The sequence below is a fragment of the Rhinoraja longicauda genome, chromosome 4 (genome assembly GCF_053455715.1).
Source record: "Rhinoraja longicauda isolate Sanriku21f chromosome 4, sRhiLon1.1, whole genome shotgun sequence".
In the NCBI taxonomy this organism is placed as follows: Eukaryota; Metazoa; Chordata; class Chondrichthyes; order Rajiformes; family Arhynchobatidae; genus Rhinoraja; species Rhinoraja longicauda.
Window position 1 is genome coordinate 92,293,863 of NC_135956.1, and position 24,808 is coordinate 92,318,670.

Genomic DNA, 24,808 nt, shown 5'->3' on the forward strand with positions numbered 1-24,808 from the left:
CTTCCTCTACTGGCATTCAGGACTATGCATTCACGCTATCTATTCCCCTCGTGATTTTATACACTATAAGAATAGCCCCCCCCTCTTGCAATCCAAGGAATTCCTGCCTGCCCAACAACTTTAGCTCAGGTCCTCCATCCTGGCAACAGTCCTGGCTTTAATAATGGATACCATTGTTCTGCTAAGGGCAGTTTTTCTTTAATTTGGTTTTGTTACAAAATATTTTAAATAAGGTTCCGACTGTCCGACTGTACCCTATTTATGCCTTTTATATACTATCAGGTCTCCCTGCAACTTCCGGAATTCCAGAGAAAACAATCCAAGTCTGTCCAATCCCTCCCTGTATAAGTCTGGAGCTAATAAATGTTCAGTTTCCATCCTTTAGTGCCATCTAGTGTACACCTTCACCAAAACACTATTACCATGCCATCGCATGAAGCAATACAACTTGGGTTAGAAATTCTACCAAGCAGTGGATCTGAACTGTTCATTTGTTTATTTTACTTTGTTTACTGTGTATTTTAGTTCTGTTCTAGTTTTAAAATTTCCTAGCTATGCAATTCTTCCATTTGAGCAAGTTAGAAATGTTGCCAGATCAAGTTCACATACAATGGGAAAGCAGCATGAATATTCTTACCATTTTTCTTCCTGATCTTTTAACAATCAGTGAACAGTGATGCCTTGATTTTGCTTGGTGCCTCACTGCGTTGAAATTTGACCAGCCTATTTTCTGACCGTTTTCAGTAACTTGTCACCTTCTGGATCTTTCTCAATAGCATACTTTCCTGAAACTATTTGGAAGCAGGTATTTGAGAATGGCTCAGGGTTATGTCACTGATAACACACTAATGGGATCTATTCTCCTTTCCTTCCCATTGTCGTAGTACTAGTGCAGAGCTCTGCATAGTTAGGACTATAATGTGAAACTGTGTGCCGAAGCACCTTTCCATATCCAGCACCAAATCTCCTGGCCCCTGGCCTTGCCAAACAAAATTCTAAAATCTATACTAAATGATAGGTTTGTGATGATTATGAAATGATTCAAGTGATCAAAGGTCACTTTGTCAAGCTAATTCGTTTGTTTTGAACTTTGAAGAGAATTGCATTGCATCAGTCAGAATTAGACTCAAATTGCAGTATGTAAAATGAAAGCAAACCCAGTCACCACTAACTTTCTCCAGAATTATGGTTTATTTTAAGTAATCAATATAATAAATCCTTTTTTCCTTTTGATTTCTAAAGGCAAGGCTCATTTAAAGAAAGCAATAATTAAGCATGAAGAAGCGATGAGGATTCACAGCTTGTGTCGGATCCTGCGGAAGATGGATATCCTGCAGGAGGTGCTCGCTGTTGCCCACAAACGATCATTGAAGATGTACTCAGAGATTGATCGTGAAGATGACTTTTTTGAAACTGTTGAAGCTCCAGACATTCATCGTAAGTTAAGAGTGTTTTAATATCAATGGTTAGCTGCTGTGATCAGCTGCCAAAGAATACGACCTGTATCTGACACTCTGAGTCCCAATATTGCATTTGGGACCTCATTGAAATGTCCAGAATAGTGGAAGTCTTGGATAGAGTGGATGTGGAAAGGATGTTTCCACTAGAAGGAGGGTTTAGGACTAGAGGTCAGAGCCTCAGAATTAAAGGACATTCTTTTAGGAAGGAAAATGAGGAGGGATTTCTTTAGTCAGAGGGTGGTGAATCTGTAGAATTCGTTGCTACAGAGGCTGTGCAGGCCGTCAGTGGATATTTTTAGGGCTGAGATAGATTCTTGATTAGTAAGAGTATCAGAGGTTATGGGGAGAAGGCAGGAGAATGGGGTCAGAAGGGAGAGAGAGATCAGCCATGATTGAATGGTGGAGTAGACTTGATGGGCTGAATGGTTTAATTCTTCTATCACTAATGACTTTATGATTGCAGGGATTTCATGAGGGATTGGACTTTGTTAGATGAGTGCAGTAAGCATGAAACATACTACTTTTTCTACAATGTGCTGTTCAAATACCACTTACGATGATTCATGTCGGTAACTTAAATGATTAAAAGCTGACAATTATTAAGCAGTTTCGTACATCAATACCACAAAACATAAATAAAACACACCATGACATTCTTTCTTTTTAGGGATACAATGAACTGCAGATATATACAAGGTTCAGCAGTAACTCAGTGGGTCAGGCAGCATCTCCGGAGAAAGAGAATAGGTGACGTTTCAGTTTGGGACCCTTTTTCAGTCTGAAGAAGGTCCTGACCTAAACCATCACCTATTCTTTTCCTCCAGAGATGTAGCCTGATCTGCTGAATTACTCCAGCAGATTGTGTCTATCTTTGATATAAACCAGCATCTGCAATTCTTTGTTTCTTCAATGAACTGCGGATACTGCGGAACTCCGCAAACCCAGAGAGCTAGGCTCGTGTAATGAGAGGGGATCTTATCGAAATGTATAAGATTATTAAGGGGTTGGACACGTTAGAGGCAAACATGTTCCCAATGTTGGGGGAGTCCAGAACCAGGGGCCACAGTTTAAGAATAAGGGGTAGGCAATTTGGAACGTAGATGAGGAAAAACTTTTTCAGTCAGAGTTGTGAATCTGTGGAATTCTCTGCCTCAGAAGGCAGTGGAGGCCAATTCTCTGAATGCATTCAAGAGAGAGCTAGACAGAGCTCTTTAGGATAGCGGAGTCAGGGGGGTATGGGGAGAAGGCTGGAACGGGGTACTGATTGAGAATGATCAGCCATGATCACATTGAATGGTGGTGCTGGCTCGAAGGGCTGAATGGCCTACTCCTGCACCTATTGTCTATAGAGCTGAAGAAACTCAGTGGGTCAAGTAGCATCTGGGGAGGAATGAAAAAGTCTGAAGAAGGTTCTTGACCTGAAGCATCGCATATCCATTCCCTCCACATGCACTGCCTGACCCGCTGAGTTCCTCCAGCTCATTCTCTTTTTAGTCTGTTCCACCATAGCTAATTGCACTTCATTTTTTTCAATCCACATTTCTTGAAGCATTTAATAGCAAATTCAGGATTGCAAAATGGCAGTATCTGCGATCCTTTAGCATGGAAGGCAGACACAAAATGCTGGCGTAACTCAGTGGGTCAGAGGCAGAATCTTGGGAGAGAAGGAATGGGTGAAATTCTTTTAGCATGGGTGGGGAAAGGTTAAATTTTGGATTGAACCGACGCAGTATGACAGGTTGCATCTCTCCAAGCAGCGTTGACTGGTTGAACTGAGCCTCGGCCTCCGTGGTTGCATATGAGCATCATCCAGAGCACTGAACACTCCTGCATGAGAGGAGATGGTCTCAGTCCTCTGACGATCTGTAGCCACATAAATTTAAATATATCAATGGATGTCACTTTCTCTTTGCAGCAAAAACACAGCAGAAACCAGAAATTAAAACGCCAAACTTTTCCAAAGTGAAAGTCACAGATATATTTCACAGATTGGTAAGCATATTAGTAATTCATCATAATTTGAATTCTACATTTGTGTTTGTTTCAGTTTGATCAACTTTCTTTGAAATAGGTGAAAACCAAAAATGGCATTTTGTTTTTATCACGTTATTCAGAGTTAGAAGGATAGAGAAAGCTTAGTTGCCAATAAAGACTAGATTTTTAATGGATCTCAAGGAATGTGTCTCTTATCATTCTTTTCCATTTGAGGAATTGATTGGGTTGAATCTTGAACCTGTTTGCACTACTTCTACTTTCTCAAGAAAGCCACCTTGTAACTTTATAATTTCTGACTTTCGAGATTTAATTTTGCATCCAATTTGCCTTCTGTGGTTGCATGAATCCCACTTTCTCATCCACTCCCTATGCACTCGGGGAGTGGATGAGATGTGGGAGAAAACCAGAGCACCTGGAGGAAACTCGTGCAGTCACAGGGAGAATGTACCAACTCCGTACAGACAGCAACTGAGGTCAGGATTGAACCCGGGTCTCTAGTGCTGTGAGGCAGCTGCACCACCTATTATGTGAAATAAATTGACTATAGTTTATTTTCCTGACTATGGTTATGGAATAACCAAGTAGAGAAAATAATACCTAGAATATTATTTTTCTATACCTGGTTTATTCCATGACCAAATTACAACACGGTCTTTATCGTTTCACCATCTCCGCCGCATCTGCTCCCTAGATGAGACTTTCCCTTCTTGGACATCCAAAATCTCCTCTTTCTGTAGTAAACGTGATTTTGTGGCGGCTCCCAAGGGTTGGGCCATAACACTACCGACCCCTCGGCACGGGAATGGACCGGTCTAGAGAACGTATTAAACACATCGCTCCCGAAATACCAAGCTCCTCGCCTTTATTTCGAGCTTTTTCGACGCGCCACAATTTCGTCGTTGCTGTCATAGATGGGTCCCATAGTGCTGCTCTAACTCCCTTCTCACCCGAAACAGAACAAGGATTGAGTTCCCCTGGTCCTTGTCTTTCATCCCATCCTACACATCAATCTCCGACATTTCATGCACCTCCAACGTGATCGCACTCCCATCACATCTTCCCACCTCCACCCCTTTCCGCCTTCTGCAAAGACCGCTCTCTCCATAACTCCATGCTTCACTACGTGGAGGGCGTGCAACGTAGGTTTACTAGGTTAATTCCCGGAATGGCGGGGTTGTCATATGTTGAAAGACTGGAGCGACAAGGCTTGGATACACTGGAATTTAGAAGGATGAGAGGGAATCTTATCGAAACATATAAGATTATTAAGGGGTTGGACACGTTAGAGGCAGGAAACATGTTCCCAATGTTGGGGGAGTCCAGAACCAGGGGCCACAGTTTAAGAATAAGGGGTAGGCCATTTAAGAATAAGGGGCGGCACGGTGGCGCAGCGGTGAGTTGCTGCCTTACAGTGAATGCAGCGCCTGAGACTCTGGTTCGAGTCTGGGGTTATGGGGAGAAGGCAGGAACGGGGTACTGATTGAGAATGATGAGCCATGATCACATTGAATGGCGGTGTTGGCTCAAAGGGCCGAATGGCCTACTCCTGCACCTATTGTCTATTGATCCCTTCCCACCAAAACCATCCCCTCCCTAGGTACCTTACCCTGCAACTGCAGAAGATGCAACACCTGTCCCTATATCTCCTCCACCCAGGGACTCCAGCAGTCCTTCCAGGTGAGAGAATTTCATTTGCACCTCCTCGAATGTCATCTATTGCTTCCGATGTTCCCTGCTCAGTCTGCCAAAGCCAATCCGATCTCCTGGTAGCTAACCATTTTAACTCCTTTTCCCATTTCAATACCGACCTTTGTTTACTACCCAATGATAAAAACGTTAAATTCTCCAAGTTTAGATAATTTACCAAACCCCCTCCACATCTTCTTCCCCTACCTCCCCCCCCCGCTCTCCTCCCTTCACTCCTCCCTGTGTCCCACCTGAACTCGCACCCATTTCTCCTTTTCTCCTACATTCTTTCCTCTGGCTTCGCAATTTGCAATTCTTCTGTCCTCACATCACATCTTTAGTCTTTTAATCACCTTTGTCCCAACCAAATGCCTAACCAAACCCTACCTCACCTATATCCACTAATCACTTACCAGGCTTTGTCTTGATCCTCCCCTCATTACCACAATCAGTCTGAGGAAGGTTCCCTGACCCGAAAAGTCACCTATCCATGTTCTTTGAAGATGTTGCCTGACCCGCTGAGTTACTCCAACACTTTGATTTACTCTCTCCATTATCCAGCAGTGAAACATTTCCATTGGGGTGAAATTGGAGGCCTTGTTTGGTTTTATAGCATAATTAGTAAGAAGAAAGCCATCTGAGAGCAACTGCATCTCATATGTTACCTGTCAAAACAGTAATTGGAGATCACACTGTGAGTATCTTACTCTTGTGTCTTGCCTTTTCATTCATTTCCTCTTCTTCCCTTTGTAGGGCCCCTTGTCGGTTTTCTCCGCTAAGAACCGATGGAGCTCCGTCAGAGACGTTGATCTTGAGAAAAGTGAAAAAGGATTTGGATTCACACTGCGTGGCGATTCTCCTGTCCTTATTGCAGGAGTTGTCCCTGATGGCTCCGCAGATGTACGTACACCTTACACCAAATCATTGGTGATGTATCATTTTTTTATAATTTATTTCCTGCTTTTGTTATTTTTCAACAGAAAATCTTTTAGAAGGATTGGAGATAATAGAAATACGCTAAGTAACAAGAAGTATTTCCTTTTTTAAACGTACTTTAAAAAAATCTATATTTTTGGAAACGCCCAGCATTGCTTGACCTTGAACATAATTCATGGATATGTAGGTAATGGAGGGACATGGGTCAAGTTCAACCAGATTCATTTCACTTGCTCATCATGGTCTCGTTTGACTCCAGTCACCAAGCACAAAATCTGGAGGCTGCAGCGAATCGTTCGATCAGCTGAGAAGGTTGTTGGCTGCAACCTTCCCCCCTCCCATTGACGAACTGTACACTGCAAGGGCCAGGACAATAGACAATAGGTGCAGGAGTAGGCCATTCGGCCCTTCGAGCCAGCACCGCCATTCAATGTGATCATGGCTGATCATCCACAATCAGTACCCTGTTCCTGCCTTCTTCCCCTGACTCCGCTATCATTAAGAGCTCTGTCTTGAAAGCATCCAGAGAATTGGCCTCCACTATCTTCCAAGGCAGAGAATTCCACAGATTTACAACTCTATGACTGAAATCACGAGAGGAATAGATCAGGTAGATGCACAGAGTCTCTTGCCCAGAGTAAGGGAATCGAGGACCAGAGGACATGGGTTCAAGGTGAAGGGGAAAGATTTAACAGGGGGTGGTGGGTGTATGAACAAGCTGCCAGAGGAGGTAGTTGAGGCTGGGACTATCCCAACGTTTAAGAAACAGACAGGTACATGGATAGGATGGGTTTGGAGGGATATGGACCAAACACAGGCAGGTGGGACTAGGGTATCTGGGAATTCCACAGGTTCACAACTCTCTGAGTGAAAACGTTTTTCTTCATCTCCATTCTAAATGGCCTACCCCTTATTCATAAACTGTGGCCCCTGGTTCTGGACTCCCCCAACATTGGGAACATGTTTCCTGCCTCTAACGTGTCCAACCCCTTAATAATCTTATATGTTTCAATAAGATCCCCTCTCATCCTTCTAAATTCCAGTCGCTCCAGTCTTTCAACATACAACAGTCCCGCCATTCTGGGAATTAACCTAGTGAACTTACGCTGCACTCCCTCAATAGGAAGAATGTCCTTTCTCAAATTTGGAGACCAAAACTGCACACAGTACTCCAGGTGTGGTCTCTCTCGGGCCCTGTACAACTGCAGAAGGACCTCTTTGCTCCTATACTCAACTCCTCTTGTCACGAAGGCCAACATGCCATTAGCTTCCTTCACTGCCTGCTGTACCTGCATGCTTACTTTCAGTGACTGATGAACAAGGATATTCAGATCTCTTTGTACTTCCCCTTTTCCTAACTTAACACCATTCAGATAATAATCTGCCTTCCTGTTCTTACCACCAATGTGGATAACCTCACATTTATCCACATTAAAGTGAACCTGCCATGCATCTGCCCACTCTCACAACCTGTACAAGTCACCCTGCATCCTCATAGCATCCTCCTCACAGTTCGCACTGCCACCCAGCTTTGTGTATTCTGCAAATTTGCTAATGTTACTTTTAATCCCTTCATCCAAGTCATTAATGTATATTGTAAATAGCTGCGGTGCCAGCACCGAGCCTTGCAGTACCCCACTAGTCACTGCCTGTCATTCTGAAAGGGACCCGTTAATCCCTACTCTTTGTTTCCTGCCTGCCAACCAATTTTCTATCCATGTTAGTACCCTACCTCCAATACCATGTGCTCCCAGTTTGCCCACTAATCCCCTAAGTGGGACCTTATCAAAGGCTTTCTGAAAGTCTAGGTACACTACATCCACTGGCTCTCCCTTGTCCATTTTCCTAGTTACATCCTCAAAAAATTCCAGAAGATTAGTCTAGCATGATTTCCCCTTTGTAAATCCATGCCGGCTTGGACCAATCCTGTTACTGTTATCCAAATGTTCTGCAATTTCTTATTTTATAATTGACTCCAGCATCTTCCCCACCACTGATGTCAAGCTAACTGGTCTATAATTTCCCATTTTCTCTCTCCCTCCTTTCTTAAAAAGTGGGCTAACATTAGCTACCCTCCAATCCATGGGAACTGATCCTGAATCTATAGAACATTGGAAAATGATCACCAATGCGTCCACGATTTCTGGAGCCACTTCCTTAAGTACCCTGGGATGCAAACCATCAGGCCCGGAGGATTTATCAGCCTTCAGTCCCATCAGTCTACCCAACACCATTTCCTGCCTAATGTGAATTTCCTTCAGTTCCTCCATCACCCTAGAACCTCTGTCCGCTAGTACATGTGGGAAATTGTTTGTGTCTTCCTTAGTGAATACAGATCCAAAGTACCTGTTCAATTCGTCTGTCATTTCCTTGTTCTCCATAATAAATTCACCTTCTTCTGCCTTCAAGGGACCCACATTTGTCTTAACTATTTTTTTTCTCTTCACATACCTAAAGAAGCTTTTATTATCCTCCTTTATATTCTTGGCTAGCTTACCTTCGTACCTCATCTTTTCTCCACATATTACCTTTTTAGTTATCTTCTGTTGCATCTTTGCTATGTTATACTTCTCTTTTATTTTTATGCTGTCCTTGACTTCCCTTGTCAGCCACAGGTGCCTCTTACTCCCCTTAGAATCTTTCTTTCTCTTTGGAATGAACTGATCCTGCACCTTCTGATTATTCCCAGAAATACCTGCCATTGTTGTTTCACCGTCTACCCTGCTAGGGTCTCTTTCCAGTCAACTCTGGCCAGCTCCTCTCTCATGCCTCCATAGTCCCCCTTGCTCAACTGCAATACTAACACTTCCAATTTTCCCTTCTCCCTCTCAAATTGTAGATTAAAACTTAGCATATTATGATCACTGCCTTCTAATGGCTCTTTTACCTTGAGTTCCCTTATCAAATCCAGTTAATTACACATAACTAAATCCAGAGTTTCATTCTCCCTGTTAGCTCCAGTACAAGCTGCTCTAAGAATCCATCTCGGTGGCACTTCACAAACTCCCTTTCTTGGGGTCCATTACCAAGCTGATTTTCCCAGTCCACCTGCATGTTGAAATCTCCTATAACCACTGTAGCATTACCTATGCGGCATGCCAATTTTAACTCTTGATTGAACTTGCACCCTATATCCAGGCTACTGTTTGGGGGCCTGTAATTAACTCCCATTAGGGCCTTTTTACCCTTACAATTCCTCAGTTCTGTCCATACTGATTCTACATCTCCTGATTCTATGTCACTCCTTGCAAGGGACTGAATATCATTCCTTACCAACAGAGTGACTCCACCCCCTCTGCCCACCTATCTATCTTTTTGATAGGTCGTATAGCCTTGAATATTCTGCTCCCAGCCCTGGTCCTCTTGCAGCCATGTCTCTTTAATTCCCACAACATCATACTTGCCAATATCTAACTGAGCGGGCAAGATCATCTCTGACCCCTCTCACCCTGGCCACAAACTCTTTGAAGCACTTCCCTCTGGACAGCGACTCCAGACTTTCAAGGACTCCACAGCCAGACATAAAAACATTTTTTTCCCATGAGCAGTAGCTCTACTCGATAACTAAAAGTCTGTTGCCTCCTTTTGCTCTGGTATTTTATTTAATTCACATGTTTAAACTATAATGTTTTCTTAAAGTTTTAATGTTTTATGTTTTATTCTTAGTTGTTTACCGTATGTCATATTATTACTTGTCATATTATTACCAAGGCAAATTCCTTATAAATTATGTGTACATACTTGGCTAATAAACTTATTCCTTTCAATTCAATGCTCGGCATGGACATTTCGGGCCAAAAGGCCTATTCTTGTCCCATATTGTTCTATGTTCTACGTATGACATTCAATTCTCCAATTTTGTCTTACTTGGAGGGTGTGTGTGTATATTTTTTGTAATTTTTTTAACTTGTACTATGGTCTTATAATGAAAAATTAACTGGAATTGATGTGACCTGTTAAATTTCTCAGAAAGCCGGTCTCGGAGAAGGAGAATACATTGTGTCCGTGAATGAACAGGATTGCAAGTGGTCCAAGCATTCAGAAGTAGTTCAGCTACTGAAAACTGTTAGCACAGAAAGCATCAAGATTGGGGTGATAACACTAAATACTACTGATCAACAGAATAATGTGAGTGGTGACTATTCAGGTGTGACATTTAATGTTAAGTGGTGAGTTGATTGTTGTGTAAGTCAATAGGTCAATTAGGATATCGCCACAATAAACAATCTAGCATTAATTACTTCATGAGAAACGTGCAGCAACTCTGCCTACTGAGGGTCCTGGATTTGTGAGCATTGAGAGCTAATCTCTGCACAAATAGCTTCTGCTAGCATATACTAATTGAAATTAAATACATATTTCCCCGCAGCAAATATGGGGAGAAGGCAGGAACAGGGTACTGATTGTCAATGATAGCCATGATCACATTGAATGGCGGTGCTGGCTCGAAGGGCCGAATGGCCTCCTCCTGCACCTATTGTTTATTGTCTATAAAACCAAAGAATATTTATAATAATCTGAGGTGTCTCTTGCCTTGCTATATTGGTTTCCTTAACATAGTGCACTCCTTGTTATTCACTTGTAGGGGCAATCTTTAATTCCCCTGCTTGCTTGTCTATCTGATCTCACCCCACCACCCCTGGTCCTAGAGCTAGCTCATCTGACTGCATTCCTAATTAACCCCCACTACCATTTCCCACATCCCCAAACTGCTACTCAAACACATATCCAACAATATCCCCATTCTTGCTATTGAGGGCGTGCAGCGTAGGTTTACTAGATTAATTCCCGGAATGGCGGGACTGTCATATGTTGAAAGACTGGAGCGACTAGGTTTGTATATCCCCATTGTATGTCCAGAACCAGGGGCCACAGTTTAAGAATAAGGGGTAGGCCATTTAGAACAGAGATGAGGAAAAACGTTTTTAGTCAGAGAGTTGTGAATCTGTGGAATTCTCTGCCTCAGAGGGCAGTGGAGGCCAATTCTCTGAATACATTCAAGAGAGAGCTAGATAGAGCTCTTAAGGATAGCGGAGTCAGGGGGTATGGGGAGAAAGCAGGAACAGGGTACTGATTGAGAATGATCAGCCATGATCACATTGAATGGCGGTGCTGGCTCGAAGGGCCGAATGGCCTACTCCTGCACCTATTGTCTATTGTCTATCATCACTTCATGAGCTCTTAGGTCATTGAAACAGAATTGGGCCATTCAGCCCATTGATCTACTCCACCATTCGATTATGGCTGATCTTTCTTTCCCTCTCAACCCCATTCTCCTGCCTTCTCCCCATAGCCTTTGACACCCTTGCTAATCATGAACTTGTCAACCTTAGCTTTAAAAATACCCACTGACTTGGCCTCCACAGCTGAATGTGGCAATGAGTTCCACAGATTCACCACCCTCTGCCTAAAGAAATTCCTCCTCATCTTCATTCTAAAGTTATGTCCTTTTATTCTGAGGCTGTGCCCTCTGGTCCTAGACTCTCCTACTAGTGGGAACATCCACTCCACCCAAGCCACATGATTGTGTTTGCACCATCACCACGCCCCATCAGCAGCATCCAAACAAGAATCTTTAACATTATCCCTACCATCATCAATCGAATGTCTTCACCACAGTCTGGTTGCAAATCTAGATGCGGGTCATCCCCCTAATGCTGCTCTGCTGCCTAACACCTTAAGCTTCATCTGCAGTTGATGTCTTTCATATATCATATCATATCATATATATACAGCCAGAAACAGGCCTTTTCGGCCCTCCAAGTCCGTGCCGCCCAGCGATCCCCGTACATTAACACTATCCTACACCCACTAGGGACAATTTTTACATTTACCCAGCCAATTAACCTACATACCTGTACGTCTTTGGAGTGTGGGAGGAAACCGAAGATCTCGGAGAAAACCCACGCAGGTCACGGGGAGAACGTACAAACTCCTTACAGTGCAGCGTAGTCAGGATCGAACCTGAGTCTCCGGCGCTGCATTTGCTGTAAAGCAGCAACTCTACCGCTGAGCTTCCAATACAATGTAAAATAATTTCTTCCACCCAATTGTTACTGTTAGATGATCTTAACTGGGATGTTTGAATTGTGACAGTGCTACATTGTGTAGGAAAATAACTGCAGATGCTGGTACAGATCGAAGGTATCACAAAATGCTGGAGTAACTCAGCGGGTCAGGCAGCATCTCAGGAGAGAAGGAATGGGTGACGTTTCAGATCGAGACCCTTCAGTCTGGGCCTATCAGCTATGATCATGTTGAATTGTGGGGCCAGGTAGCACACTACCCCCCTTCTACTAATGTTCATGTAGATAAAATCAGTAGCAGATTGTGCACAATATCAAAGGAACAGATTAAAGGAATCAGCCATGATCATATTGAATGGTGGTGCAGGCTCGAAGAGCCGAATGGCCTACTCCTGCACCTATTTTCTATGTTTCTATGTAACTCGTAACATGAAAATCTTTCTGTCTAGTTTCAAAGCTCTTTTCTGGGAAATGGTCACAGTGTTAAATTGTGAGTCTGCAGTGTACCATTCAAAATAACTTAAGCACTTTGGTACCTGGACTTCTTCAGCCCATACTCTCTGATAGACATCTCATTTAATTGTTTGCCAGAGTTAGTTATCCTCATTCTGCTTTCTCTTTCTTCCAGGCTGACAGGAAATCACTTCTTGGTACAATGTCCTCGGCAAGCATCTTCTCCGGGAGTGATAAAGAGAACAGCAGGAAAATTGCTGATTCTAGCAAGGGTTCAGGTTTGCTGACAACCTGGAACAAGAGGAAAAATACAAACAAGGATGGCAGCACTCACAGCTTACCATTCAGTGCCGTGACAGATGATGAATCATTTTACTGAAGAGTATTATCAGTTCTGTCTATGGAAATTATTCATCAGTTTCACAAACATATCCATCACAAGTCTGAGTGCAGAGCAGTGGTATAGAAGTTCATTTCACTCAGAACCTTGTCAATTATGCACACTAGAATTTAAAACCTTGTCTTCTTGCGAATACTTTTATTCAAAGCCTTTTATGGAAAACACAGGCGGTGTGATAGAGAAGAAGTGAGAAGGTTGTGTGCGGTGGAAAAATGGAGTTGGTTTCAGTATCATTCATTGATACCAGTTGAGTTGAAATGGAAGCATTCTCCATGCCTGATGTGCTACAGGCTTCTGCTGACACTGACAGAGCAGGGACACTGTGGTATGGGAATACATCCTTTGCCCATCATGTCCATGACATTGCCGTTCTCAAGCTGCGATTCTGGGTTTGTTTTTCTTTCACCTTATGCGAATTTACAAAGCATTTGTGGTTGATAATTAATGAATGACCATTCTGAACCTGTTTCTTCAGGATGAGATACTCTTCAGACTTGTCACTGTGATGGATCTTTGGTTCATTTCAAGCCAATCAAGAGCAAAACTTTCCTTAAATTCGTAATGATTCATTTCCTCAAGTTGCTGAAGATCTAACAAGCAAATGATCAGAAGACTATATTCTTTACACTAAAATAGTATCATTAATCTGTTTTAGTACTCGATCCAATGTTACAAAACCTCTGTCTCATCCCCTACATCTCTGTATTACTTTCTGCCCCCATATTGAATTTCATTTATTATGTCTCACTTTTAACTTCATTCACAACATTTGCACTTTACGATCCAGAAACAATATTGTTTACTTCCTCTACCACTTATTGACAAGTACAAGCTGCATTGGGAAACCTTGCTAGGTTTGGCTTGATAGAATTTATCCTATGCTCTCAGTTTGATATAGATTCTGCTTCTTCTTGCATTTGAGGCAGCAGAAGTTATGAAGCTGCTTCTGCTTCTGCTGTCTCTGTTTGTTGTCGTTCGTCTGACTGAGGTCAGTTGACAGGGCTCACCACGGGGAGGTCGACAACGTGAGCCCGATATAGATTTTAAAAAGGACAAGGACAAAATAGTACTTTTAGGCTTAATTCACACTTTTCTTTTAAAAATTATGCCCAAATTAAAGATGTTCTGACTTGAGGAGCAAAATCGGAAGACTTTAAACCTCAAACCAGCAATGTTTCAGTCTTAAATAATTTTCATAAAACTACTGACATTTTTAAATATATTTTTTAAATGGGATGTATCTTGTTATTCCTGCAAACATGTAGATAGTTAAAGCTTTCGATTGTAAACTTGACAGCAAATTTCATGTAAAGTAGTTAATAGCAGAGCCATAAACAGTTATTCTGTCCATAATTGGGTTTAGGCAAAGGTTAGACTAATGTAAAAACTGACTCAATGAGGATCCAAGATTATAATACTGTCTTTGACTTCCATCGTTTATTAAAAGGTCACATTTTAGTTATAAAAATGAGCAACAGCTGTGAGTTGGGCTTTAGGTACAGAGAATCACTGGATTGTTCTCCACTATGTCCCTGTGCGAAAGCATTCCACTTGGTATTTAATTTTTTAAAAGAGAACATGTTCCATTGATATATAGTAGTCCTTCCCAAATGGTGAACCTGATTTATAGGCAACTGGGCAACTTGAGATTTTTTCGGTAAAGTTCTTTCTCCATTTTTAGACAAGGTATAATTTTGTTTCTTATTTCATTGCTAACGTAACCCTGAAGTTTACTTGCTGCTGAATTACAAAACAAAATTCATTTGGTTGAACATTTGAAATTTTTGATTGGCATTTTGACCAGTTTATTTAACTTTATCCATGACAGAATTCCTGGAGAATGAAGAAGAAATAATGAGAAAATGCCTGATTTTGCAGTTACAATGTGCCATGCATATATGATTAACACATAATTCTGTACTTAAAAAGTGAGTATGTAGAGAAGAGTGAGAATTACCTAGATGTATAGGCAAGTACACCGATGAGCCAGAACATTATGACCAGTGATAGGTGAAGTGAATAAACATTGATTAACTTGTTACAATGGCACCTGTCAAGGGGTGGCATATATCAGCAAGTGAACAGTCAGTTCTTGAAGTTGATGTGTTGGATGCAGGAGAAATGGGCAGGAGTAAAGACCTGAGCGACCTTTCCAAGGGCCAAATTGTTCTGGCCAGACGACTGGGTCAGAGCAACTCTGAAACGGCAAGGCTTGTGGGGTGCTCCTGGTCAGCAGTGGTGAGTACCTACCGACGAGGGCAACGAAGGCTATCCCGTCTGGTCCAAACCGACAGAAGGTCTACGATGGCACAAGTCACAGAAAATTTTAATAGTGGAAACGGGAGGAATGTATCAATACACAGTGCATCGCACCCTGCTGCGTATGGGGCTGCACACGGAGGACCAACAGCATATTAGGCAGGTGGTCATAATGTTTGGCTCATCAGGTCATATGTTTTGGCTCAACAGTGTATGCTCAACACACTTACATAGAAGAAAAATCTAACTGCCATTGGCTACAGCTTTTGTTCATTACTAAATCTGGATGAATCGCAGTTGTCTCTCGGAGACTGCAGTCATTCTGAATATAATTTTGTAGTGCAAATCAAATGAATTCAAAGAAACATCAGATGACATTATCCCTGAACATTCCTTTTCCATCAGCTGTGACTTTGTAAAGAAAATAATTTCCACTTCAATAAAGACGAAAATGCAGCAATTCTGCAAAATTATTTCAAAATAAATAACAGCATGGGTTATTTTGTAAATTTCCCCGGTGTGGGATGAATAAAGGAATATATTATTATTAGTACTGCCTGCATATATCAAACCTAAATGTAACTGCTGTGAGATTAAAATTTAGATAATTTTGATTGGGTTTGTGATGAAAAGTGGGACAGTTTCTGCATTGGTAATTGTCAGTTTTATGAAGTAACACAATCTCATTGGTTATTGAAAGCCCACTCCAGATTCAAATGTAATCAATTATTTTAGCATTGATAATTTTTTAATTGTATAGTTTAATTTAGACCAGTGCATAATCAAAATATTTAGTTAAACATTTAATACACTGAAAAGGGTAGGATAAATACACATTTTGAATTGTCCCTTCAAAACCACGACCATAGACCTAATGCATGTATAGATTTATGGTGTACTGAGGAACAGCAGATGCTGGTTTATACCAAAGATAGACACTAAATGCTGGAGTAACTCAGCAGGTCAGGCAATATCTCTGAAATAGGTGATGTTTCGGGTTGGAACCCTTCATCTGACCGAAACCCCACTTACTCCTTTTCTCCAGAGATGCTGGCTGACCCGCTGAGTTACTCCAGTAATTTGTGTCCATCTGTAGATTTATGGTCATGCAAGGTTTAATTGTCTACATTTTCTAATTGTTTAGAGTGTGTGGGTGGGGTGGTGGAGCATATTTATGGTACTGAACACGAACTGTCAAATGTAAACTGACATAGCTTAATATACTTCTGGTAAATTGCAAACATTTGTTTGTTGAACATAATCTTACCACCTCTTTTGACACCTTTAATTGTCATCATAAGTAAATGCTAAACCTGGCATTTTGATCTGGACCAAATGATTATTTATTAGATACATTTTGGGGAAATACAAATCAAAAGAATGTTTTAATATTTCCAATTCTGCTTTCTCCAATCTATTGTTTTCAAAATATATATCTGTATGAATCAAAGATCAGCAGCATTGGCAGCCAATGTGTTCCTGCTAGTGTTGTTCATTCTCACGATATGGATATCTGGCTACCTTTTATTGCTCATTCTTATTTTTCCTTGAGAAAGTGGTGGTAGTCCTTTTTATTTTGAAATGCTATTGTTGAAAGTGTAATGGGCTGGATATTCCAGAATTTTGACTGTATTGTTGTGCTGTGAATGGGGGTGAATGAGATTTTGTCAGAAACAGTAGAAAATAATTGGGTCCACCATGTCACAGCTACTTTGCAATCATTCTTAACACCTCTGACACCTTGCTGCTAAGAATATAGTGCCCTCTCACTGTGTTGCATCTTAACCCAATTTGTTGTACATTGTACTCTGGGGACTGGAATTTTAATCTGCTCTGTTGTAAAATTCTTGCCAGTATTATTCTTCACTGAACTGGACTACAGACTGATGTTACAACAGCTGCTTAAGCTACACACCTGTAACTTGCCAGATCTCCATTCCAGTTTTTAATAAATAGGACAGTTATAGAGAGACATGTTTGCTTCTAACATTTAATTTATGATTCACAAATACAATGCAATGTAACAATATGAAATTAAGTTGCTATTTTTTTAATTCCCAGAGGTAGATGCAGGAGTAACTGGACCATAGCCAAACTAATTTAAAAAAATCATTATATCAGAAACAAAACTGCCAGATGATATGTAGGTTAATTGGCTGGGTAAATGTAAAAATTGTCCCTAGTAGGTGTAGGATAGTGTTAATGTACGGGGATCGCTGGGCGGCACGGACTTGGAGGGCCGAAAAGGCCTGTTTCCGGCTGTATGTATATGATATGATATGATATGATACATGTTGAGTAAATGTATATCATGTCTGAATGTCTGTGGGGCAATGTTTACGTTTATGTAAGAAATAATATGTTGTGTGTCTAATCAATTGTTTTGGTACAAGATATATTTTTTGATGTTCCTCAGATTATTAGATCATTCAAGATGGTAGTTTTCTATTTCTGTACTGAGGTCTATGAATAAAATGCAGCATTAATAATCTTTTTGTGGCTGACTGCATAATGCTGCACTCTGGGGGAGGGTGGGGATAGGACCACCTGGATTGGTCTTACTTAGAATCTGAGTGGCAACTTCCTCACCCACAGGATAGTAGGTATATGGAACAAGATGCCAGAGGAGGTACTTAAGGCAGATAGAATGACAACATTTAGTTTCAGTTTAGAGATACAGCCTAGAAATGGGTTCCGGTCCATGCTGACCATTGATCACCCCTTCAGTCCATTTCTATGTTATCCCACTTTCTCATCCACTCCCTACAAACTAGGAGAAGTTTATAGTGGCCAATTAGCTTACAAACCTGCACGACTTTGGGATGTGAGAAGAAAGGACAGCAGCCAGAGGATAAGCAACTGGTTACAGGAACTGCAAATCCACACACAGCACCAAGGATTGAACTCCTTGGTGTCTGGCAATGTGAGGCTGCAGCTTTACAAGCGCTGTGGTTAAAAACCTAAGACATTTGGACCCTTGCATGGTCCGGATTGGTTTAGATATGGGCCTAACCCGGGGCAAATGCGATGAGGTTGAATGGGACATTTTGGTCGGCATGGACGAGTTGGACTGAAGGGCTTGTTTCCATGCTATATGCCTCTATGATAGATCTAAGGTTGTGGTGCAACTAATCTGTGATTGGTTCTTGATAGATACGGTAGATGATCAATCTATTTTTCAGGGTGGACATGTTAAAGACAGGTCAGGCAGCATCTCTGGGAAAATGGATGGATGGTTTTGGATCGGGACCTTCAGACTGAAAGTAGTGGGGGGGGGGGGGGATTGATGAAGACTCGAGGAGAAAAAAAAATCATGCAGGGCATTACCTGGTAGGTCCATTGTTTGCTAGGGAAGATGTGATCTCGAGAGGAACAATGTGGAAAACTATGGAAATGGCAAAATTACTAGTGTAGAGGAAGGGGGGCAGGGAGGGGAGGGAAATGTAAGATGAAGTTACTTAAAATTATAGAATTCAATGTTCATACTGCTGGGTTGTAAGCTTCCCAAGCGAAATATGAGGCACTATTTATGGAAACATAGAAAACAGGTGCAGGAGTAGGCCATTTGGACCTTTGAGCCAGCACCGCCATTTAATATGATCATGGCTGATCATCCAAAATCAGTACCCCGTTCTTGCTTTCTTCCCATATCCCTTGATTCCCTTAGCTCTAAGAGCTAAATCCAACTCTTTCTTGAAAACATCCAGTGAATTGGCCTCCACTGCCTTCTGTGGCAGAGAATTCCACAGATTCACAACTCGCTGGGTGAAAATGTTTTTCCTCAACTCAGTCCCAAATGCCCTACCCCTTATTCTTAAACTGTGACCCCTGGTTCTGGACCCCCCCCCCCAACATCGGGAACATTTTTCTTGCATCTACCCTGTCCAATCTAAGAATTTTATATGTTTCTATAAGATCCCTTCTCATCCTTCTAAATTCCAGTGAATACAAGCCCGGTCGACCTATTTTTTTCATCACTTGTCAGTCCCGCCATCCCGGGATTTATCCTGGTGAACCTCAATAGCAATAATGTCCTTCATCAAATTAGGAGACCAAAATTGCACGTAATCCTCCAGGTGCAGTCTCACTTGGGCCCTACACAACGGCAGTAGGACCTCCTTGCTAAACTAATGATCAGCCATGATCACATTGAATGATGGTGCTGGCTCGAAAGGTCGAATGGCCTACTCCTGCGCCTATTGTCTAAACTCAAATCCTCTTACAATGAAGACCAACATGCCATTAGCTTCCTTCATTGCCTGCTGTTCCTTCCAATCTGCATATGGCCTCACTCTGGCAATGTTCATAAGTTCTAGGAGCAGAATAAGGCCATTCAGCTCATCGCCTACCCCACCATTCAATCATGGCTGATCTATCTTTCCCTTTCAACCCATTATCCTGCCTTTGCCCCATATCCCCTGACACCCTAACTAATGTCAATCTCCACCTTAAAAATATCTAATGACCACCTTCACAGCCATCAGTGGTAATGAATTCCACACATTCATCAACCACCCTTTGACGAAATAAATTCCTTCTCATCTTTCTAAAGATGCGTCCATTTATTCTGAGGCTGTGCCTTCTGGTCCTAGACTCTCACGAGTGGAGACATCCTCCCCACATCCACTCTATCACTCGAACAGTGCCTCGGGTCTTTCGCTATTTGGTATGTTTCAACGAGGTTCCCCTCTTATCCTCCTAAACTCCGGCGAGTACAGGTCCCATGCCTTAAAACACTCACCATATGTTAACCCAATCATTCCCATAAAATGGCGGAGGCCCATGACAGGTTTGGAGTTTAAATGGTCAGCAACGGGGAGCTTCCATAGGCCTGGGTGAACCTAGCCGAGCGGAAGTGTTCAGCGAAACAGTCGGTGAGTCTAGGTTTGGTCTCGTCGTTGTACAGGCGCCCACATTAGGAACACCAGATGCAGCAGATGAGGTTAGATGTGCAAGATACATGTTCTGGATGCACTGGGACGCATCCTCAGTGATGTGACCTGGGGTCATTGGGTGTTTCGGGTCTCACAACATCAGACCCCTTCGCCCAGGCGACCCAGCCGGAGTTGATCAGGCCCCGACTTGCGTCCCAGCAGCAACTGCCCACGGATCAGCCCTCTTAATCCAAAGCCATCTAGTGGCTTTCTCTGCGGCTTCGCTTGCGGATTGAATGGCCCTATTCTTTTTCCAGCCCCGTAATGCCCAATTGGTTGAGGACTTTGCAGAGTGAGCGACCTGCAAAGCCTCTACAGCCCACCTCTATGGGTTCATAGCGTGTCTTCCAGACTCTGTCCCGACACATCTCCAGCAGCTCCTGGTACTTTGCGTGTTTTCTCTCATTTGCTTCTTCCATACGGTCTTCCCAGGTCACTGTCAGCTCCAGAATGATCAGCTGTTTTGTCACTTCAGAGGTGATGATCATGTCTTGTCGGAGTGATGTTGCTGTGATGTGCTGCGGAAATTGCTGTGATGTTGCTGTGATGTACAGCAGATGAGGTTAGATGTGAACATCTGCAGAAGGCGAAAAGGGATGGAGATGGGTAAATGCACAGTCTTTTATTCAGAGCAGGTGGCTCATAGAGTAGAGAAATGCACAATCTTTAATCCAGAGTAGGAGAATCAAGAACTAGAGAGCACGCGTTTAAGATGAGAGGGGAAAGATTAAATATAAATCTGAGGGGAATCATCCATACAGAGGGCAGTGGGTGTATGGAATGGAGCTGCCAGAGAAGGTAGTTGAGGCAGATACTATCGCAACATTAAAAGACATTTGGATAGATACATGGATGGGACAGGTTTAGAGGGATTTGGGCCAAACGCAGGCAGGAGGGCTAGTGTAGATGGGACATGTTGGACGGCATGGGAAAGTTCAAGATTTCAAGATCAATTTATTGTCACGTGTACCAGTTAAGGTACAGTGAAATATGAGTTACCATACAGCCATACTAAGTAAACAGCAACAAAACACACAGCCACATAAAATAAAATTTAACATAAACATCCACCACAGCGGATTCCACATTCCTCACTGTGATGGAAGGTAATAAAGTTCAATCGTCTTCCTCTTTGTTCACCTGAGGTCGGGGCTGTTCAACCGTCCACAGTCGCCGCTGCCGACAGGAGCCCTTGCGTCAGGATGACTTAAACTCCCCGCATCGGGATGGTTGAAAAAACTCCACAGCATGGAGTCCAGAGTCGGCCTCTTCTTACCAGAGACCGCGGGCTTCACGGTGTTAACATTCACAGGATTGCAGCTCCACAATCCCAGCAAAGGATTGCAGCTCCACAATGTTAATGTCCGCGCCGCGCCCGCGGCATGAAGCGCCGGGCCGGTCTCCGGTAAAGGCCACCAACTCCTCGATGTTAGGCCGCGGTGGGGACGGAGATACGATATGGAGAAAAATCGCATCTCCGTCGAGGTAAGAGTTTGAAAAAAGGTTTCCCCAACTCCCCCCTCCCCCCACATAAAACAAACCAAGGAACACTAAAACATGCTTTTAACACATACTTAAAATAACAAAAACAGTATAAAGGACAGACAGACTGTTGGCGAGGCAGCCAATGCTGGAGGTGCCACCCGGTGGAATGTCCTGAAGAGCCTGTTTCCCTACTTTATGACTATGGCAGGACACAATAACATCTTTTTTTCAAAAAGGACATCTGCAACAGCTAAGTTTAGGTTTATTATTGTCACGTGCACCGAGGTACAGTGAAAAGCTGTTTCCAGAATGGGGCACTGATTCTGGACGATCAGCCATGGTCATATTGAATGGCGGTGCTGTCTCGAAGGGCTGTATGGCCTACTCCTGCACCTATTTTCTATGTTTTTATGTTTCGCATGTTTCGAAACAGATCTGACTAGCAGAGGTTACGTAACAGAGGGACTAATGTAGCTGGGGCATGACTCAATCACGATAATAACCATATAACCATATAACAACTACAGCACGGAAACAGGCCCGTTCGGCCCTACCAGTTCACGCCGACCACTCTCTCTGACCTAGTCTCATCTACCTGCTCTCAGACCATAACCCTCTAATCCCCTCTTATCCATATACCTATCCAATTTACTCTTAAATAATAAAATTGAGCCTGCCTCCACCACTTCCACCGGAAGCCCATTCCATACAGCCACCACCCTCTGAGTAAAGAAGTTACCCCTCATGTTACCCCTAAACTTTTGTCCCTCAATTCTGAAGCTATGTCCCCTTGTTGGAATCTTCCCCACTCTCAAAGGGAAAAGCCTACCCACGTCAACTCTGTCCGTCCCTCTTAAAATTTAAAAAACCTCTATCAAGTCCCCCCTCAACCTTCTACGCTCCAAAGAATAAAGACCCAACCTATTCAACCTCTCTCTGTAGCTTAAGTGCTGAAACCCAGGCAACATTCTAGTAAATCTCCTCTGTACCCTCTCCATTTTGTCGACATCCTTCCTATAATTTGGCGACCAGAACTGCACACCATACTCCAGATTCGGCCTCACCAATGCCCTGTACAATTTTAACATTACATCCCAACTTCTATATTCGATGCTCTGATTTATAAAGGCAAGCATACCAAACGCCTTCTTCACCACCCTATCCACATGAGATTCCACCTTCAGGGAACAATGCACAGTTATTCCCAGATCCCTCTGTTCCACTGCATTCCTCAATTCCCTACCATTTACCCTGTACGTCCTATTTTGATTTGTCCTACCAAAATGCAGCACCTCACACTTATCAGCATTAAACTCCATCTGCCATCTTTCAGCCCACCCTTCCAAAAGGCCCAAGTCTCTCTGTAGACTTTGAAACTCTACTTCATTATTAACTACACCACCTATCTTAGTATCATCTGCATATTTACTAATCCAATTTGCCACACCATCATCCAGATCATTAATGTAAATGACAAACAACAGTGGACCCAACACAGATCCTTGGGGTACTCCACTAGACACTGGCCTCCAACGTGATATACAATTGTCAACCATTACCCTCTGGTATCTCCCATTCAGCCATTGTTGAATCCATCTTGCAACCTCACTATTAATACCCAACGATTTAACCTTCTTAATCAACCTTCCATGTGGAACCTTGTCAAATGCTTTACTGAAGTCCATATAGACAACATCGACAGCCTTGCCCTTATCAATTTCCCTGGTAACCTCTTCAAAAAATTCAAGAAGATTAGTCAAACATGACCTTCCAGGCACAAATCCATGTTGACTGTTTCTAATCAGGTCTTGTTTATCCAAATAATTATATATATTGTCCCTAAGTATCTTTTCCATTAATTTTCCCACCACAGGCGTCAAACTAACAGGTCTATAATTGCTAGGTTTACTTTTAGAACCTTTTTTAAACAAAGGCACAACATGCGCAATGCGCCAATCTTCCGGCACCATCCCCGTTTCTAATGACGTTTGAAATATTTCCGTCATAGCCCCTGCTATTTCTGCACTAACTTCCCTCAATGTCCTAGGGAATATCCTATCAGGACCTGGAGACTTATCCACTTTTATATTTTTCAAAAGTGTCCGTACCTCCTCTTCTTTAATCCTCATAATTTCCATCACTACTCTACTTGTTTCGCTTACCTCACATAATTCAATATCCTTCTCCTCGGTGAATACCGAAGAAAAGAAATTGTTTAATATCTCCCCCATTTCTTCCGGCTCAGCACATAGCTGTCCACTCTGACTCTCTAATGGACCAATTTTATCCCTCGCTATCCTTTTGCTATTGACATATCTGTAGAACCCCTTGGGGTTTACTTTTACATTACTTGCCAAAGCAGCCTCATATCTTTTTTTCGCTTTTCTAATTTCCTTCTTAAGATTCCTTTTACATTCTTTATATTCCTCAAGAACCTCATTTACTCCCTGCCGCTTATATTTATTGTATATCTCCCTCTTTTTCCGAACCAAGTGTCCAATTTCCCTGGAAAACCACGGCTCTTTCAAATTATTATTCTTTCCTTTCCACCGAACAGGGACATAAAGACTCTGTACTCTCAAAATTTCACCTTTAAATATTCTCCATTTCTCTATTATATCCTTTTCATAAAACAAAAAGTTCCATTTCACTCCTTTTAAATCCTTTCTCATCTCCTCAAAATTAGCCTTTCTCCAATCCAAAATCTCAACCCTTGGTCCAGATTTGACCTTCTCCATAATTATATTGAAACTAATGGCATTGTGATCACTAGACCCAAAGTGCTCCTCAACACATACCTCCGTCACCTGACCCGTCTCATTTCCCAACAGGAGGTCCAACACTGCCCCTTCTCTGGTAGGTACCTCTACGTATTGCTGCAAAAAACTATCCTGCAACACTGAATGAAGTTTCTTTAGTCAGCGAATGGAGAATGTGGAATTCATAGCCACAGGAAGCTGTGGAGGCCATCAGTGGATATTTTTAAAGCAGAAATTGACAGATTCGTGCTTAGCACGGGTGTCAGGGGTTATGGGGAGAAGGCAGGAGAATGGGGTCAGGAGGGAGAGATAGATCAGCCATGAGTAGACCCCTACCACTGATGATGAACTCCACCGGCTGATGCCACCAGCACTGGCTGCCTCGCCAATAGTCTGTCTGTCCTTTATACTGTTT

General features: G+C 42.5%; 1 protein-coding gene across 1 annotated transcript in view; it reads left to right on the forward strand.

Moving 5' to 3' along the window:
• Positions 1-17,691, forward strand: part of rhpn1 (rhophilin, Rho GTPase binding protein 1) — a 70,463-nt gene extending 52,772 nt beyond the window's left edge. The window contains exons 11-15 of the mRNA XM_078398391.1: positions 1,243-1,437; positions 3,376-3,452; positions 5,895-6,041; positions 10,047-10,205; positions 12,732-17,691. Of these exons, the coding sequence (XP_078254517.1) occupies positions 1,243-1,437; positions 3,376-3,452; positions 5,895-6,041; positions 10,047-10,205; positions 12,732-12,935 (782 nt within the window). The 3' untranslated portion in view covers positions 12,936-17,691. The remainder of the gene's footprint in view (positions 1-1,242; positions 1,438-3,375; positions 3,453-5,894; positions 6,042-10,046; positions 10,206-12,731) is intronic.
• Positions 17,692-24,808: the final 7,117 nt, after the last annotated feature.